Source organism: Manacus vitellinus, unplaced genomic scaffold (assembly GCF_001715985.3).
Source record: "Manacus vitellinus isolate BGI_N305 unplaced genomic scaffold, ASM171598v3 scaffold_59_pilon, whole genome shotgun sequence".
NCBI lineage: Eukaryota > Metazoa > Chordata > Aves > Passeriformes > Pipridae > Manacus > Manacus vitellinus.
In genome coordinates, this window is record NW_021940681.1 from 3636695 (window position 1) to 3654500 (window position 17806).

The 17806-nt window shown below is 41.1% G+C and overlaps 1 protein-coding gene across 5 annotated transcripts in view; it reads left to right on the forward strand.

Annotated features, from left to right (window-relative positions):
* Positions 1–1919: 1919 nt before the first annotated feature.
* The window catches only part of AP2A2 (adaptor related protein complex 2 subunit alpha 2), a 48719-nt gene continuing 32832 nt past the window's right edge, over positions 1920–17806 (forward strand). For 4 of the 5 annotated variants that reach the window (XM_018082029.2, XM_018082030.2, XM_029963327.1 and 1 more), the window contains exons 1-2: positions 1920–2025; positions 15109–15177. In XM_018082029.2, the coding sequence (XP_017937518.1) occupies positions 1986–2025; positions 15109–15177 (109 nt within the window). In that variant the 5' untranslated portion in view covers positions 1920–1985. Of the gene's footprint in view, positions 2026–4904; positions 4924–15108; positions 15178–17806 lie in introns of those variants that run through there. The other variant, XM_018082032.1, reaches the window with a different exon arrangement.

Genomic DNA, 17806 nt, shown 5'->3' on the forward strand with positions numbered 1-17806 from the left:
GGATACCTCAAAAAAGATTTTTTTTTTTCTGATTACAGAAAAAACTTCACATAGTGACATATGAGGTTTTGATGTTTAAGGGTGTACGGAAATTATATATAAGCATAAAAATCTACTTGTAAAGCTGTAAAAAAGGAAAGCTTTCTTCGTGTAAGCCTACAGAGAATCTGTACAGAATAATAGACTAGTTGTGCATGACTGCCTGTACTTGCACTTGGTCTACAAAATGGATCCAGGGACAAAGGGATATCTGCATGACTACCACATGCTGTCATCTTGTCTTTCTAGTAGACACTTACACACCTAAAAAACACTCATGTAACAAGGTATCCTGAAAACATGCAGAACAGACACTTGCGAGGAGACCTAACTGAGGTGTACAGCCACTACCAGAGAGGTATCAGGTATTATGTAGTTCTTTCTCTATGACAGAAAAAAGTATCACTAACTTAAAGGCACTGGAGCTTGAGGAGTCTAAACAAGATGCAAGCTCTTCAACAAGGATTAACCATGGAAACAAACTATCCAGGGAAACAGTGAGTTTGATTGTGCCAGCAAGACTAAGTGCCTTTCTGGAAAATAGACTGTAGCTAACAGCTAGATATTGGGTTCAATTAGAGGGGTGGGGTGAGGGGTGAAGAACAGGTGAAATGAAATGGCTTGAAGTATACTGGAAAAGAGGTGAAATGACTGCTAGGTCTCCAGTAGCCCTAAACCCCATTATTTTCCACTAAGCATACTAATCACTTGTGTTACAGCTGAAGCTCCCACCATACTTTTGGGTAGGCAGACTAGGCCAGTTTTGACACGATTTGAATCTATTTTTGGCTGATGTGATTAAATGCTCTGCGCAGTCCTACCTCTTCGGCATGTTTAAGACAGTTTAACCTTGAAATGTTTTCAGTCTCAGGAGTAGATGTAGCATGGGACTGTGTTGTTCTGCATGTTCGCAGCCTTCAGGAGAAACACGTGGCCCTGGGTTTGCAGTGTGCGGGCCCAGGGAGCCAGCGGGTGTACATTGCTGTGTAACACAGAGCAGATGCAGCACTCATGTTATTGATGGCAGGCTCACAAGGGCTATGTGACTAAGGATGGAGCCGCACACAGTAGCTCCTGGGCTGGTCAGTGTTCAGAGAGACCATGCAGGGTACATGAAACAGATCCTATGTACAGTTCTGGGGTCCCTATGGAGCAGCAGGACCAAGGCATGGCCTCCCAGGGTCCACCTTGTGGAAAGCATGTTCTTACGGATGGCACCATTCAGAGTTTGTACCTTGCTCTCCATATTTTTGCAATAAAATCGCAGATTAACAGCCTGCTCAAAGCTTAGCAAAATTTTCCTGTCTCCTGATCTGCCGTCCCTCTCCTTCCCCTCAGCTCTTACATCCTCTGAGGCAACTGTGAAGCTCGATATTTCACCTTCAAAAATGATCAAACTTGTCGACCGTAAGGGGCACGGGGAGCGGAAGGGATCAGGCTGTTCCCGAGCCCGGAGCACGCAGTGGGTTCCCACACGGACCTAGCGGCTGACGCCGTCCTGCCGCCCCTCGCCTCGACCCGGGCCCATTTGACCCGGTGTGCGGTGACTTGGTAATCGCGTCCCAGCAGCGACACCGCCGATCTCCAGGGCCCGCAGGGTTGCACGGGAGATGGCCAGGGAGCCCGCAGGACACCCCGGGGCCATCCCGGGGGCCGGCGGGGCCGCGCCCGCGGGCTGCAGCACAGGAGGCAGCGGGGCCCGGCGCGGCCCGCGGCGTTCCCGCCTCCGCGCGGCAGGGGGCCGCCCGAGCGCCGCCCGCCGGCGGCTGCGGGGGGCGCGCGGGAGCCTCGGCGGCGCCTGCGCGCTGCGGAGGCGGCGCGGCGGCGGAGCGGCCTGAGCAGCCCGCGGGAGAGCGGGTGGCGGCTGTGGGGTTTTGGGCGCGTGTCGCGTCCCTGGGCGGCCGTGATCCAGCGCACCATGCCTGCGGTGTCGAAAGGGCGATGGCATGCGAGGCCTGGCGGTCTTCATCTCCGATATCCGCAATTGTGAGTGGCGCCGGGGCCGGGGCCTGGGCTGGGCTGGGCCAGACTGGGCCGGGCGTCGCCGTGGGCTGTTGCCCCGTGGGGCCGGGGCTTCACCTCTCGATCCCCAGCCCGGAGCTTCCCCCTGGTCCCCGCAGCGGGCAGCTCGGAGCGCTCCTGCCTCACGAAATGGCGACGCGGTCGGGGGGGCGGCGCGGCGGGGAGGGGGGGTAGCGTAAGGCGTTCGGCCGTGGGTTTGTGCGGTTTTGGGTGGGTGGGTTGCAGTGCTTCCCTGCGTCCCTGACCACCTCGGTCACCCCCCTTCGCCCGCGGTGTCGCGGTGGCCGCCCGGCGCAGGGGGTGCCGGTGGTCGGTGCCGCCCTTGTTCGTGATGCCGGAGCGGTGCCGGGGCGCGGTGGGTGTGTGGCGGGGCAGCGAGAGGCGTCCCTGGGCTCCTTCCAGATCCCTGAGCGGCTTTCGGCTCATCACGTCACTGATGGAAAACAGGCCTTCGTAGGCGCCTGAGAACAGGGCCCTCAGTGCGTTATGCCTAGGCTTGGCTTAAATTGGCTTTAAGATTCTGCTTTGACGGAAGATCAGCGCTTGGGATCAGTGTAATTAAACATGGGATGGAGAGGAGTGCGGTTGTGTTCCCCTGAGGGAAGCGGGAGGAGCATGTCCGTGAGTGTGTGCTGCAGAGATGAGGAGCACAAATCTGCTGCTGCTTGGTGTGGGGGGCAAGGTGTATGTCTGAGGGCATAGCCCAGTGCTCAGCCTTCCTTTCTGTCCGAGAATTGCATGTGATGGTTTAATATTAATCGGAGTTAGAGATTTAAGTGTATGATGTGGCAGGAATTGCCTGGGGAAGGGCTAAGGTCGCTGTGGTTGGTGTGATGAAACAGCTCTATTTTGTCCACCCGTGTGTCTGTAGATCACTTGAGGCTATTTTAAAAGCAGTGACAATAAGATCCCCTCTCTAACAGATGAAAACGGATTTGGAGAATTTTTTAATGTGAATTATAATGATCTAACTGGTCTTGTATTGGTATAACCATAGTGGCTTGGAAAGCTCTTCATATTGATGATTTCTAATGCAAAAAAAAGCTGAGGAAAAATTATACTGGTAAAATGAGACCATTTAAATGCAGAGCTTCCTTAAACTAAAGTCAGGTGATGTGGACTTCTAGCCATGTAAATCTGGATTCTGTATGCAAAATTCAAGGTCGATAATTTTCCTTATAGCAGAAACTGTCTCAGTAGTTGGCTTTTTTTAAGAACAGAGTCGCAGGTCCTTAGGTTTCTTTAGACTTCACTCTTCTATGTGTAGAAGGTGGCTTATAAGATGTATATCAGTTCAAGGTTACGCGAATGCTCTTGTGCTTTGTCTGGTTGGCCTGGCTGTTTACTGAAAATTTCCCAGTATCCTGGTGTTCGGTGCAATGTGTAACATAGTTTCACTTGGTGTCATGGCCTTTAGGACTTGCTGTTGTATGTACCTGCTATTTTGTAATGATTGTTTTCATTCATTGAGCTAGAAGTAGCATGACTTTATTCTTCAGTGTCTTGTGTCTTGCAGTTGGTTAACGCATTTGTGCACTCTTATTTTCAGTGGAGTTCAGTAGAGAGAAATACAAGAGAAGCATTCAAGCTTCTGGGTTTGTAACATGTGTTTGGGAACGCGGAATAACAAAATTTAAGGTTGTAGGATATAACAGATTAACTACTAGTTTCCCCTCAAGTTTGCTAGTGCATAGGCAGTGTGGGAACAGTGCTGAAACTACCTCTCTGTCCAGAAGGGACAACAAACCTCTCATGCTCTCAGTATCTCCAGGAGCAGATGTAACTTACTTGTGAAACAAATATAATGTTGACACTATCACTATTTAAACAAATACTGGTATTCTCAAATGTTTTTTTTACTGTCCAGACAGCTATTTGGGAGAATAGTAATTGTAATTACTTGTGGATCTTTCTCATCTTCATAATGAAGAAAGTAACTACACTTTCCAAATAGCTGCAGAAGAGCTCACAGTTCCCACTAGTAGGTGATCTATGAGATTTCCTAATAGTTGTCTAATGGCAACACTGACTAAGATTCACAAAAATACTTGAGAGTATTCTCTAGAGACTGTGCTTTGCAGGCACTGGTGTTGGCTGAAGCTCCCTCTTTCCCTCTTCAGTAAGGAGCTAGATGTTGTCAAGAACAAAAAGTAACTGCCGTTAGGTGAACGGAATCTTTTCACTTGTAAAGCAAAGAAAATGTTCCTTTTCTGACATGGGAGGGAAGCTAGACACCAAGTCAGCTCTTGACCTCTGTTTCTAGCCTTAAAATTGGACTAAATATCTGACAGTTGCAGTGATGTGCAAAATTCCTGCTGGCATTCTTAATTTCAGTCTGAATTTTGACTTTTTCATGTGTCTTTATAATACTCCTGTAAGGCCTGACATTTTGAGTTTGCCGGTAGCCCTTCCAGATTATGAATAATGGTGAAACATGGTGTAGGTTTGGTTTTTTTCTGAAAGATTTTGCAAAGATAAGGATTCTACATTCTAGGTGTTGCTGAAAAATGAAAATGCAGTTGTTGTGTGCTGACTGTGCCCAGATTTCAAGTTAATAGAGTAACCTAAACTTCGGGGGTTAGTTATATAGATTTTGACTGCCTACCTTTGGAAATGTCTGATCTTCTTACATTAAGTTTTATTTGTTGGGCATTTGTACCTACAATGTCTGCAACACTAAATAATACATAATTCTCTTACAGGTTTATTATGTTACTGGTTCAGGAGTGATGCTGGTCTTGCCTATCTGTTTATGCCAGTCTGTTACAGGCTTCAATTAAGTCTTACTTGATAGCAGTTTACCACTGTATTTGATTGTGAATGAACAGCTCGTGCTACAAGTCTGTCTTTAATAGTTAAAAGGTTGGTTGTCACTTCTGTGTTGATTAGACATATTTTTGGCACTTGGCTTATCTGTTAAACTTCCTGTTCTCTGTCCTAAATGCTTCTGTGCCACATGTGACTTGTTAAGGCAGACTATGTAAGAGTATGCTTATTTCTCAAATGTCTGTGAAGCTTTTAATTAAAAAAAAGTTGGTATACTACTTGTAGCAGCAACTGTAAAATATTTTAAGGGAAAAAAGTCTTCTTAGCCCTTTGACTTCGCTCTAGTCTCTGTGAAACTGTTGTATTGTCTTTTTTTCAAAATGAAATGTGTTTTATTCGTGTAAATATCAGGTGAATTTTCAAAATCTGATAATATAAGAAAATTAATTATCCTGCAGTTCCTGATCATTCTCCAGAATTTTGTTTCAGGGCAGCTTCTCGTTCTAGGCTCTGCATTTTGCACATAGAGGTCCTACTGCAGATGGCAGAGAAAATAACCCTTTAGATGTCTGTCAGTTTGCCAGTAGACGTATGGGCTTTTCTAGAAACTTGCTCATTTGGATTGTTTTATAACATATATGAATTACTACAGTAAATAGCTTTGTAGCTTATCTTTTATAGACACCAGAGAAGAGACAAGAAAACTACAGATTGAAAGCCAGACTGAAGTCCTTGGTTATAATAACCCAGTTAATTAGTACTTAGTTAATGTGACCCACTGAGAAAATAATTAGGTGTGGCTATGCTGTACAAAAGATTGTGGTGATGGTGGAGCTGGAAAGCTCTGAATCCTGTGATTTGGTGAAGTACTATCCAAACTCAGGAGTTCAGGTCAGGAAGAGTCCTTGTCAACTGCATGGATTAAGTGCCTCATGAACTAAAACCTAACAAGATCTGCATGTGTTACTCCATCCGCATATGGACTCCTGCAAGAAATGTTTATTCTTAAATAGTATGTTAAATCTTTTTTTCTTGCATATTCCTGCAGTACTGCTGAAATAATTTGGCTTATGCAAGATGGTGCTTTGTAAACTCCCCAGCTGTCTTAGCTGACAGATGCATCATCAGGAGTCTGTTGTCATTTTTTTTGAGTGCAGCTTTATGCTTATCTCACAATGAAGCACTTTTAAGTCATTTGTCACTCAACTTCTTCTGCTACAACAACAGTGCTACCTACTATTCCCCCTGAAAACTGGGAAAGCTTGCTTTTGTCCTTTCATTTGCAGTAGTGCAGAAATAGTTTCTATAACAATATTGAATGTACTACTGGTAACCACCTGCTCCATGGTAAAATTGGGAAGTCCTCTACTCTTGAGTTGATGAAATGTTTCCACACAGAGGCAAAAGCTTCTTTTGTCACAGGCTTGGAGGACAAGATAGTTCCTAATTTCCCTCACTACTTTAGATAACTCTTGCCTAAAAGTCAGACAGAGGGAGGAAGGATTCCTGTAGTTTGTTCTCCAAATGTTTCTGTATATGTTCTCTTCCAAGATGCCGCTTCTTTCTCCTCAGGCTATATTTTTCCTTGAATAAAACCCAACAAATGTATTAAACAAAGGTCTGTCCTCTCTCATAGAACTTAATGCATTGATTCTTCTTTGTACTGGGCAAGGGTAGTGTCCAGAGGCTGAGCCTCCCAAAATGTAGCTTTGCTTGACTGAACTGGGACTGATGCATCAGGTTACATACAAGCAAGTGGGGATTGAAAAAGGCTGGTTCATTAAATTCCTCATATGCTGATCACCTGTTTGAATGAATGGTAGTTATGGACTGCACTACAGGTGTGTGAGGGAGGAGCATGTACATGGATTAAATGACTACATGGGTATTTATAGAGCTATTTGTTCTCTGTAAGAACAGCCAGACAGTGAAACAAACTCTTCACAGGGGGAGTTGAGCACATACAACTTGGTTTAGTTATCTGTCAGTGATTATTTTATGTCAGTAATACAGCTTTTAGTGTGTAGGCAAAGTTCCTGTAAGGTATAGGTTCTTATTTGCATTGGCTATAGTTTTAAAGTAGGACTTTAATCACTTCTGCAGACAGTCAATGACTTTACTTGTATTCTTAGATTACTTATCTCATTGAAAGAATTTGAAGGCAAGGCATCTTGCTTGCTCTCCTCTTTCTCTTGCAGGGCTATGGAAGCTCATCTAATATGGGTGGTTTCTTGCCTGAAAAAACAATCCTAAGTGCTGCTTAGAGCTATAATAAGCACTAAGTCTTGCATCACTTGCTACTATTTGCAGGAGAGTGATTTAAGGAAAACACAATTAGCCTGAGATTAGTCTGAGGAGGATGTCTAAAACAAAACTAGTGTTCTGCCCATGGCTTCTCTGTCTTGACTTTCTTCTAGTCATTTCATGGAACTCTGACTGAGTGGGCTGGTTGGGTGGTTAGTTTTTTTTGGTTTGTTAGTTTGTCGGTTTTTTGGTTTATTTGGGGTTTTTTGTTTGCTTGGGGTTTTTTTACACTTGAGTTTGTGCATGTTTGACTAAAGGGAGAGTAGTCAAAGAAGATAGTTAATGGATGAGAGGTAGTGAAGAGCTAGAATTTTTCATGTGATATCCAACCTCTCCATTAGATACACTGGAAAACATGGTATCTGCTTAATTTGAAGTCCTTTGCATAAAGGCTGCACGTGAGGACTGATAAGAGGAAATCAAGGACTGCTGCAGAGACTGTTATGTATCTGCATCAATTAATGAGGTAAAAAAGGATTTTTAAGGCCGATGAAACAGTAGTTTAGAAGTGATAGCTAAACTAGGAGTCTTTGGATGAGCTTCAAACTGTTCATCTATATGAGCATGAACTAAAGTGGAAGAGAATCCCCAGTGACCTGTAATAACTCAGTGCAAATACTGCCTTGCCTTGTTGAAGGGAGTGTGGCTGTGCAGTGTGAAAAGACTGATCAAGGAAATGACTCCTTAGGTGCTGCTCAGTCAAGGAAGGAGGAAGAGCTGCTTTATATAGAAGCCTAACCCTGCACCTACTGTTTGCACATCTTCTTGGCTCAAAGCTTTTACTGATAGTCAATGTCCTTTTGTCAACTAAACTGCTAAATAGATGTTCTGTGTGTCATAAAGTCATTCAGATATGAACTTCTAGTAAGCTTTCAATTCTTTTGGGGAAAGATCTGGTCTTAATTTAGACCCTATTACCTATTTACTCCTCAAACTCTGGTAACGTTTTTCTTTACTTGTGCCTCGTTAGATGCTCACCATGGCTGTTTTTTTCCCTAAAATAATTTAACTTATATTAAATCACTGCAATTTAATACATCTGTATTTGGAAACTACTTTCGTGCTCTTATTTTTCTTCTCTTATGAGGACAAGGAGTTAATGGATTAGTGGATTACAGTAAAGCCTGTGACTCCCTGCTGTTTCATGAGAAGTGTTGTTACAGGGGTAAATCTCCAGCAGCATACTGGACAAAGAAATCAGTTCTGTGGATAGTAGAATATTAGAAAATGCACTGTGCAGAATGTTAGAAAATGCACTTTACAGAGTTCCTAAATATGATCAGTAGATCACTGATCTCTGTCTTTGGATACCTAATCACAGCAGGATGTCTGAAGACATGACTATCTTCAACTGCCTTTGTGCCATTCATGATCTTCAACATGGCAGACAGGCACTTCTTTCTTCTGATCAAACAGATCTTATGAAAGGACAGCACTCATGTTTTCATTCATATTAACAGGATGTTAATATGTCATTAAGCAAAAAACTTCTTGTTCTGCAGCCTTGAACAGGTCAATTTGGGAAGAAAAGTGAAGCCATAGTAACATTTTGTCAAGGTACAATATTTTATAGTAGTCCCTTTGGGTTAGTTGTGCAGTGAGTTTGTAAACAGTAGCACCAGCATACTCAGGTGGAGCTGGACCTTGCATCTCTCTTGTAGTACTGCAGATAATTTCACCAAATGAAGGAATTTGTGCAGACAGATGCTCCTAGTGTGAGGGCAGGCATACAGCAAACACACCACTCTAATGTATTGCTATGCAACCTGCCTGCCTTCCTTTTGGCCCTCTTCCCTGCTGTGCTAAAGAGCCAGCTGAGAGACTGGGAGAGCCGGACAATGGATTTGGTGTTTTTACTTCATGAAGATCATAATCTGCATAGCAAACGGCTAATCTGTACTCTAGAGCTACAACATGAGTATCTGTCCCACTGGCAGGTAAAAGTAGTGGTTTAATTTATTGATATGAGATAAAAGTACTTTGAAAGCTCTTTCACAAAGGCAAGAATGGAGGCACTGATTACTTATACATGAATAGTTTCCTATATAAGTATTTCTGCTATTTTTACTGTAGAGACTCTAGTGTTTGTTTTGATTTTGCCTCTTTCTTCCAGTTTCTTTCTCTGTTCTCTGACAGCAGGGTTCAAGAATGCAGTGTAGTCAGCATCATGCTTGCAGGCTGTTTTAGCAGTAGGAAAAGCAAGTGGATAATCTGGTTGCTTTATGTCAACTAAAGTGTGTTTGGATGGTGAATGTGGTGAACTTGCTTTATACCTGGTCATGTCTTCTGCCAGCATTACCACTTCTAGCAAAGCTGATATGACTTACCCTTTGGATAAACCACTCTTGCCTTCTGATGTTTGGCTCCCCAGCTGACTTGCAGCAATACAAGGTAGTAGCAGGAATGTGTATGCCAGGAGGAGAGCAGCACTTTAGGAACAGCCTGTAGTTGTCTCTTAAGAAGTATAGCCTTGAATCAAACTGGTTCTGATACTGTATCAGCATTTTGCTGAAGAGAAGCTAGTAGCAGTTTGTTGGTGCTGTCTCTCCCATAGAACTGGCCAATCAGCTTGGATACTTAGTGTAGAGGCTAATGAAAACATAACAAAAGAAAAATTCTTATGTTTGGAAAATAATGACTTGCAGCTCTCAAGGAAGGTGTCTAACAACATCTTTGAAATTGGGAATTTATCTTTTGTGTAAGAACTGTGTTCTTGCCAAGGAGATGTTCTTAGCCACTAACAAGTTTAGAGAATTTCCTGCTCTTAACCATGGCAGTATTTGTATTGCTCTCTCCTAAACAGAACAGTAGACTTGTCCTCTCTGCAAGCCCTGTTTAATAATTGAATATGAACAGTCATGTTATATTAGTGGTAGTGCTGCAGATAGTCACTGACACTACTACTGTCCTTCAGAAAGTGTGACAGAATTGTGACAGGCTTTTTCTTGTGCTAATAGAGCCTCGTACTCAACATGCTTTATAGTTGTTCATGCTAATAATGACACATCTATAATCATGGATTGTCAGATGGCCACAGGGCAGGTAAGGCTAAGAGGTAACATGGTGTAGCAGTTCTGACCTGTACATACATTCAAAACAAATGAATTATTGGGTGGGCTCAATTACACTGGTGGCTGGTTCTAAGCAGATTGGAGCCAGATGAGTACTGGGAACGTTAAACTTTTGTGAAGTGATTTTTTCTGTTGCTTCAACTGTGGTCAGTGTGCCCATGTCTCAAAACCTTGCCTGCAGAAATCTACTCTGCTTGGTATTTGTATAGGTGCTGAAAGAAAAAGTGCTTCTCTGTTCCTTTGGGAACTAAATGTGTAGACTTCGTCAGAAATATATCAGACTCTAAGTGGTTTGTGTGAAATTTAAGAACTTGTAGCAGTTCTGGGCAGCACAGATGTGCTCTGTACCTGAAGCATGGCTTAGGCAGTCTGCAGTTAGTGTAGCAACAAGCTAATCCTGATGGAGCAGGTTACTAAGTGAGCCACAAGCAGCCTGCTAATTTTCACCTTGAAGCACTTACTTAATCTTGCAGCCCTACTGCCAAGTTAGGGTATGTCAGATGTTCTTTTCAAAGGCATGGACTCAACAAACCACTTTTCTGTAACTTATTTTCTCCTTCTTTAGATTGTAATGCAAAAGCTCCGAACTGAGGGATGGAGCTGTTATTTATGCAGTACTGAAATGCTGACTGTAGTCTGGATTACTAGGACATGCAAGAATAGTAATTGGTTCTCTGATGAGCTGCATGACTTTTGATGTTCCCTACTCTGTCTTTGTTAAACAAGATGGTAATTAAAGATAATAGTGCTCTGCAGACTAAATTTACCTTGCCTGGTGAACGCAATAGGCAGCATGGTGGAGTCTGAAGCCTGACAAACTGCCAAGTATGAAGTAATCACTCCTAAGCACCTTGGACAATGTTTTGCCTGGGTATCTGTGCTTGGGTGCTCATCTTGGGAAAGACTCACAGCACTCCTGTACTAGGGCTATAAGGCTATAAACAGTGTGTGTCTTTTCGGCAAAGCAGCAAGCCAAAAATTATTGGCTTTCATTCACTGCTTTTAATAACTTGTTATGGATATTTAATCATAGTCTTGTTAAGCTGGTAGAAGTCTGAATAAGTGAAAGTTAGAAGGAAGTGGCCTGAACTCATGTGGAACATAATCTTCTTGCGCTCTGGCTTAAATTCCGTCCTACCCTTCAGTCTGTATACACGACATGACCTTTATTAAAGCCTCTCCAAGTTAAATGGCGTGACTACAGAACATTTTGTTGGTGTACAGCTCTGAGAATTTCATGAAAGTGGGAGCTGTGTAACAGCCTGGAAGCGTGGTGGAGCAATTGCCTTTGCAAGCTCTGAAATGTAAATCTCTGGTCCTGCAGCACAGCACTCCTTCAACTGTCATCTCTAGTAGCCCATCTTCCTTTTTCACTGTCCTTAAGGCTACTTAAGTGTTTCTAGTGATGATAAAAATGAAATATGCATGTAGAAATTATTCAGTGAGTGTTACCATAGCTGAGTAATGTGATGAAAACTTCTCAATTAATTAAACATATTTCCTTTAACTGTGCCCTCCCTCCCCCAAGCAGTTGGGCAGAAGATCTAGCTAAAAATTGGTCCTTGGTTTATGATACTCTTATTTTCTTTTTTCCTGTACAACTGAAGCTACCTGCTACTGTGAGATTTTGGGTTGCTTTGTCATCCTCTAATGTAAGCAGTCAATCAAGTTAGGTTACCCTTCAATATAACCGCTGGAGTTAAGGATATTTGGTTTTAAATACTTCAGCCTGGTTTTAACTCATAAGTTATCCTAAACATTGTTATGTGATTGTCCTCAGTGACATTTAATGCTTGGTGTGCTGGTGCTGTTCTCTAAAACTTCACTTTCAGGCATGTATAGATTGTAATCAATAATAAGGTGACAACTTAATTGTTCATTGTGATTTCCAATATATGGAGTTAAACTTTTATCACCAGCTAGTTGCTATGCTATTTATGCTTGGTCAAGGTCTGAATGAGATCATACACTGCCTTCAAAATAGAACAGCCTGAAGGAATTATTTGAAACAGGCTTTTGTTCATATGCTAAGCAAGTATTTAAATTTGGAGAATAAACCTTCAGATGTGAATTTGCTGTTTAATGTGGATGTTCCTGTCATCTCACTGCTACAGCATGGGGGTGGGATTTTCATGTTTGTGTTGCTGAGGCTGCAGACTATTTCTACCAAAGGTGCTGACTTCATAAATTCCTGAAGTATTTTAGTCAGGCTTTGCTTAATGCTCTGTTGCTGCTTAGGACAAAAAGAACCCAGGTTCCAGCAGTAACTGGTAATCTGTGAACATAGCAGGTAGATAATGCTGCTTGAAAGGTTTGCTGAGAGGTTTTGGTGATTAAAAAAAAAAAGACGGCCTTGATTTCATCTTGGGATAAGAAAAGCTGGTTGATCTATATTTTTGTTCCACTTTCCTCCATTTTTAACATCTGTGATCATTGCCACACTTGTCGAGGTTAGAGAAACAATTGCTAATAATTCAAAGTAAATATTGCAATTCACTTTTGTTATAAACATAAGCTAAAGATATAGAGCAAGGACCTAGCTTCCAATCCTACTCAGGTTAGCAATATCTGAGACTGAGGTCTATATTATCTGCCCTGTTAATCTAAATGAAGTACAAAATCTCTAGACTCAGTGGTAATGTCTTAATGAGCTCTTCCCTTGGTAGAAGAGAAAATAAATTATTAGCTTTCGAAATTAAAATTTTCAGCAGGAGCAGACGAATGACTGAAAATAAAGGAAGTGTTTTCAAGTCTTAAGAAATAGGTTACAAAACTGGAGGATTGTTTATTTACATAAACAGTTGCACCCTTTTGGTATGTTAATGTGGCTCCCTGTTCTCAGAGTGTGGACCCCGGAGCAAAGGACTTGCTTCAGTCTGGTAATGAACTCCTAGTGCTGGCAAGTGCCTTAGAAGCAAACACTTAAGTATCTGCTGTGTGCACAGTACAAATAATCTAATCCAGTTAAGACAAATCTAAAATCTATAATAGAAGACACTTCAGGTCTTAGATTGTATGAGCTGCTGCTCATTTATACAATAGTGTTGCTGTTTTAAACCTTGCACTTCGGTCTTTTGAGCAGTGCCCCTTATAAAACACTGTTGTAGAATGGAAAAATTCAATTCTAAGCAAATATGTAGGGTCTGTAGCTATTTTGTTAAAATGACTAGGCAAACTGTAATAGTTGCTTCTATTTTGGGCCTAACATGTCTGTATTCCTGTGGCCATTATTACAGGCATATTAATATAAACCAGCTCTCTCCATCTTATGCCAGAGTTGGTTTCAGAAGTGCTGATTTTTTTTTAATCTAAATCAATAAATTACAAAATCTGGATTTGTTTGTACTTGGCAAGGGATTCCCTTATACTGTAAATATTTTGCTGTTAACCTATCCTAAGGCACTTGTTTCCTTGAGTTACTTAATCACCTTTCATCAGACCTGCTGTCAGATCATCTTTGGAATCCTAAAGGGAAGATTAACAGTCACAGAGTGACACAGGAGTTTGGACATTTGAGTTGTTTCTGTGGAAGAAAGGGATGAGATTGAAGGTGCTTCTTCAGATGCTGGTCATGATCCGCTCTTCAAGCCTTGTCACACAACCTGCTTGCCCTGATGTGGCTGTAATTGTGATCTGTAATTGTGATTGGAGTGGTGTGGGGGGAAAGTGTGGTGTGAACACAGGGCATGTGATCCCCACTGCTCATAATGTTGGACCTTAGGGCTAGGAAGTGTTTATTCATAACCTGTAGCCAAATATGTATGATGAAGAGGGAAGGAAGCTGTCATTTTCTGCAGCTAGTTAATGTTTTTGGAACACCTGAAACTCCTTGAAACTTTTGGAAAATGGACAAAGTTTTAGACTTCTTGAAAGTTTGAGTAGGTACAGGTCTGAATTTACACCAGAACTAAATGGCCAGTTCTACACTTCTGAAGTGCTGAAGTGCACTTCATTTGCTTCCTTCAGATGTCACGCAACTGAGTATAATGCCTGAGTTGGCTGTTTTACCCTTCCATGCTCACTCATGTAGGATATAATGGACCCAGACCTCTGTAGAATCTCAGTCACTAAAAACTTAAATGCTAAAGAGTAATAAGCTGCTTTGGTTTTGGCAGTGCAAATATTACTTGAATAAGTTTGATTTATCAAAATTTAAGTTGCAACTATTTCTCTGAATATCTAACTTGAATTGGCACTAGAAATCCCAATACCTATTCTTGGAATCAAAAGTTGATGTGAAATACTAATGGTCCTGAGAAGTGTAAGCTTGTAAAGTGGATTTTAAATAATTCTGATTTTCAAATTACTTTTATGAGGTATATAGAAAGTCTGAGCTTATGTATGTATCCTGGCTGTGTGAGGTGTCTTTTGAGTGTGGGCTATTTGTGAGTTTACTGCTTTTCCTCTTCAGTCTATTAAGAATGTTTTTAAAGCTGTTGAACTGAATGACCATTCAATAGAGAAACAGTAAATTGGCTTGTCCTGAAGGTGAGGAATAACACAAGCTGCTTGTTTATAAGATTCTGCTTAGAAGACTTATTTCCTTCAGAGCTCTGTCAGCTTAGTAATTACATTGAATGTAAAATTTGTTTTTTTCTTGGTAGTTTCTGGAATAGAAAAACTGAAGTGTTTGTGGAAGTCTGTAGCAGAGGCGTCTCAGGTTATATGCAAGTGATACTGTCTGAAGTCTGCAAAGCTTCTTGAAACAGGGAGATTCTTAGAGCTTCTCAAATTCCCATATAAAGTAATGCTTAAGTTACCTTTGTTTGCCTTTAGTTCCAGTACTGGAAAGAGAGAGTAATATGATGTTTGTATGTTCACACAGCATGGCTGGGTGAAAAGAAGCATAGGGTGGCAGAGGGCTGTCCAAAGCACTGTGTCCTGATATGTGTTCTTTTCATTTCAGGCAAAAGTAAAGAAGCAGAGATAAAGAGGATAAATAAGGAACTAGCAAACATTCGGTCAAAATTTAAAGGTAAGTGACTTGATCATACTAAACTATACATATTTCTATATGACATTCTTTTAGGAGGTTTTGGTTTTACATGTTTGGTCTTCTTTTGTCAACTGCTGACTCAAGCAAAATGCTAGAGCAGTGTGTTAGAATAACTGTAGAAAATATTCTCTTAACTACAGAACATTCTGACAGACCTGTGATTCTTGGCCATAACAAAAGGAAGCTCCTTCCTATATCAAAGAATTGGGCTAATGTTCACAAACTATTTCTAATACTTTGCCTCCCAGCCGTGTGACTACTCAGTCTGTTGGCTTCCAGAAGACTGTGGGGATGTGAATAATTTAAGATATGTGGGTGGATGTGATTATTTCCAGTAAAACAGAATCTGTTTAAGCTTCTCTTCCTTCCTCTGTCTTCTGCCCCGATCCCTTTATGGAAGCAGTGGGTTAGGCTGTCTTCTAGCAGAATTAAGATTAAAATGTGTAGTTGATGAAGCTATACATCTTGACAACAAGCAACAGCAGTACAAATTATTCATATGGAAGAAAGGATATGCAGTAACTAATTCCAAAAGGCAGCAATTCATTTTTAAACGGTACAAGGGAAAACTCATCTCTTAGCTTTATTCAAGTTGTTTATGTGGTTTCAAATTTTAAAGATTCTGAGGGGTAGTTGGGATGCTTTTAAGTGGAGTTCCAGCAGTAGTGGCTGTGGCAAGTTCTGGTTAAATAGATACGAGGCTATGTGTGCAGTTAGATAAGGCAGGGCAGCATGGAGGTCATATATGTGGCTTTAGAGTTTGCTGTATTTGTATTGAACTCATTTACCTTAGGTAACTATGCTGACTTAGACTAGCATATCTCTTTGGAATACTCAGTGCATTAACAAATAACTTTCCTGAGCTCCATGTGATCTGTTGCTACCTTTTAAGTGGTATGTCACTTAAAGGCATGTGAGGACCTGTAAAAACACAAGTGTCAACAACAGCTTAGAAGGGGAAAGTTAACCACAGTGCAAGGCATTCAAGAAAGGTTAAGAAATTCTTCTGAATTAGAAGCCATAACATGCTTCTGTGCTAACATTTTTATCTTAGAAATTTCAGCATACTTTATGCAGATTGGTGACTTCAGTCATAGGGTAACTAATGAAATTGCAACAGCTATTTTTCTAGATTAAATAAGAAAAGGAGCTTTCATTTAGCTACCTCTTTCTGATGTCACATTGTTTTTTAATTTCTTTTCATTGCAAAACTTTCATATAACACTGATGTTTTGCCAGAAGTAGCAGGCTTTGCATTGTCTGTTGTACAGACTTACTCTTCATTATCCATTCCAAGTCTAAAACTTTTTTGTCCATTTTCCAGTCACAGTGACCACTTGTGTCTGTTTTCCAGTGACCAGTAGATACTGCCTTCATGTGCAAAGTATGCATGCACACTGAGCAGTTAGGATGTAGTTCAAGGGTCTACTAGGAACCTGCATAGAAGAGTAACAGCTGTTTTTTTTTTTAATTCTAGCTGTATGATCAAAGTGGATCCTCTTATTGCCTAGTAAATTTAAGCATAAAGGTGTAACTTTTAAATAAAACAGTTTAATCTCCAGGCAAAATCTACATTAGACAAATTAAAGATATGATTTAAAGATATTTTTCAGATAAAGAGGCTGAGTTTAATTAAAAATTGTTTAGGAATTTCTGTATCATAAGAATTTAATCAAAGTTTCATGTTACTTTATCTTTCAACCAATTTCATTAAGTTGATTAATCTGGAAGATACTGCACAAAGACTGCTTGTTTTCTCTTGGTCTTTGTTTTTAAAACTACTTGCTGTCAGATAGCAAGATTATTGGTTATGAGCTGTTGCTGAAATTCATTTCAACACCTAAATTCTTTACTTAGCTGTTCAAACAGGACAGGTTTTTCTATGAAGATATATTAGCAGTTAGTCCACCTATGCCCTTGCATCATCAAGAACACCTAGAGGTGAATGCCTAGCTGGAAGCCTTGCTGCAGTCACACTAACACAGAAATCTGGTTCTTTCAGCAACTTAACTTTAGGCTATACTACTTTTTCTATCTTGATTTGATTAATAGGCAAACTTTAGTTTGTTTGTAAAACCTAATCAAATTTTCACTAATGAAACTGGAAGTTTTCATCAGGATAAGTCTTCAGTTAGCAGTGAAGGTCTGAAAATTTCAAAAAGCATAAAAAAAGAAAGCTACTGAAACTCCTTTTGCTGCCTATTGTATGTTCAAGTGTGCTTAAAGCATGAACATCTGTCAGGCCTGCTCTCTTCACTGCTAGAGTTAAATCTGCTGGTGTAAAGGAATGCAACGGAATTGCAGACAAATTTGTCGTGGTTAAGGCTGTCTAATTACTGACTTGCAGGGTAGTCCAGTTTTTAGTGTTTGACTGTGATCAAATCTATTAAATAATCCATTTTAGGTAGCAACAGTTGGATCTCACTTGCTGCCCAACTTCTCATGTTTTCACCTGATGTGAAAAGCTTTACTCTTCAAGGAAATAGGGAAGCTATGTTGAAACCTTTAATCCATGTGAAAGCCAAGTATTCTAGAAAAAATGATGATTTACACATTTTGAGTAACACAAGTGAAACTGCCTTTGGGTCCATCTGCACCCTCTAACTTT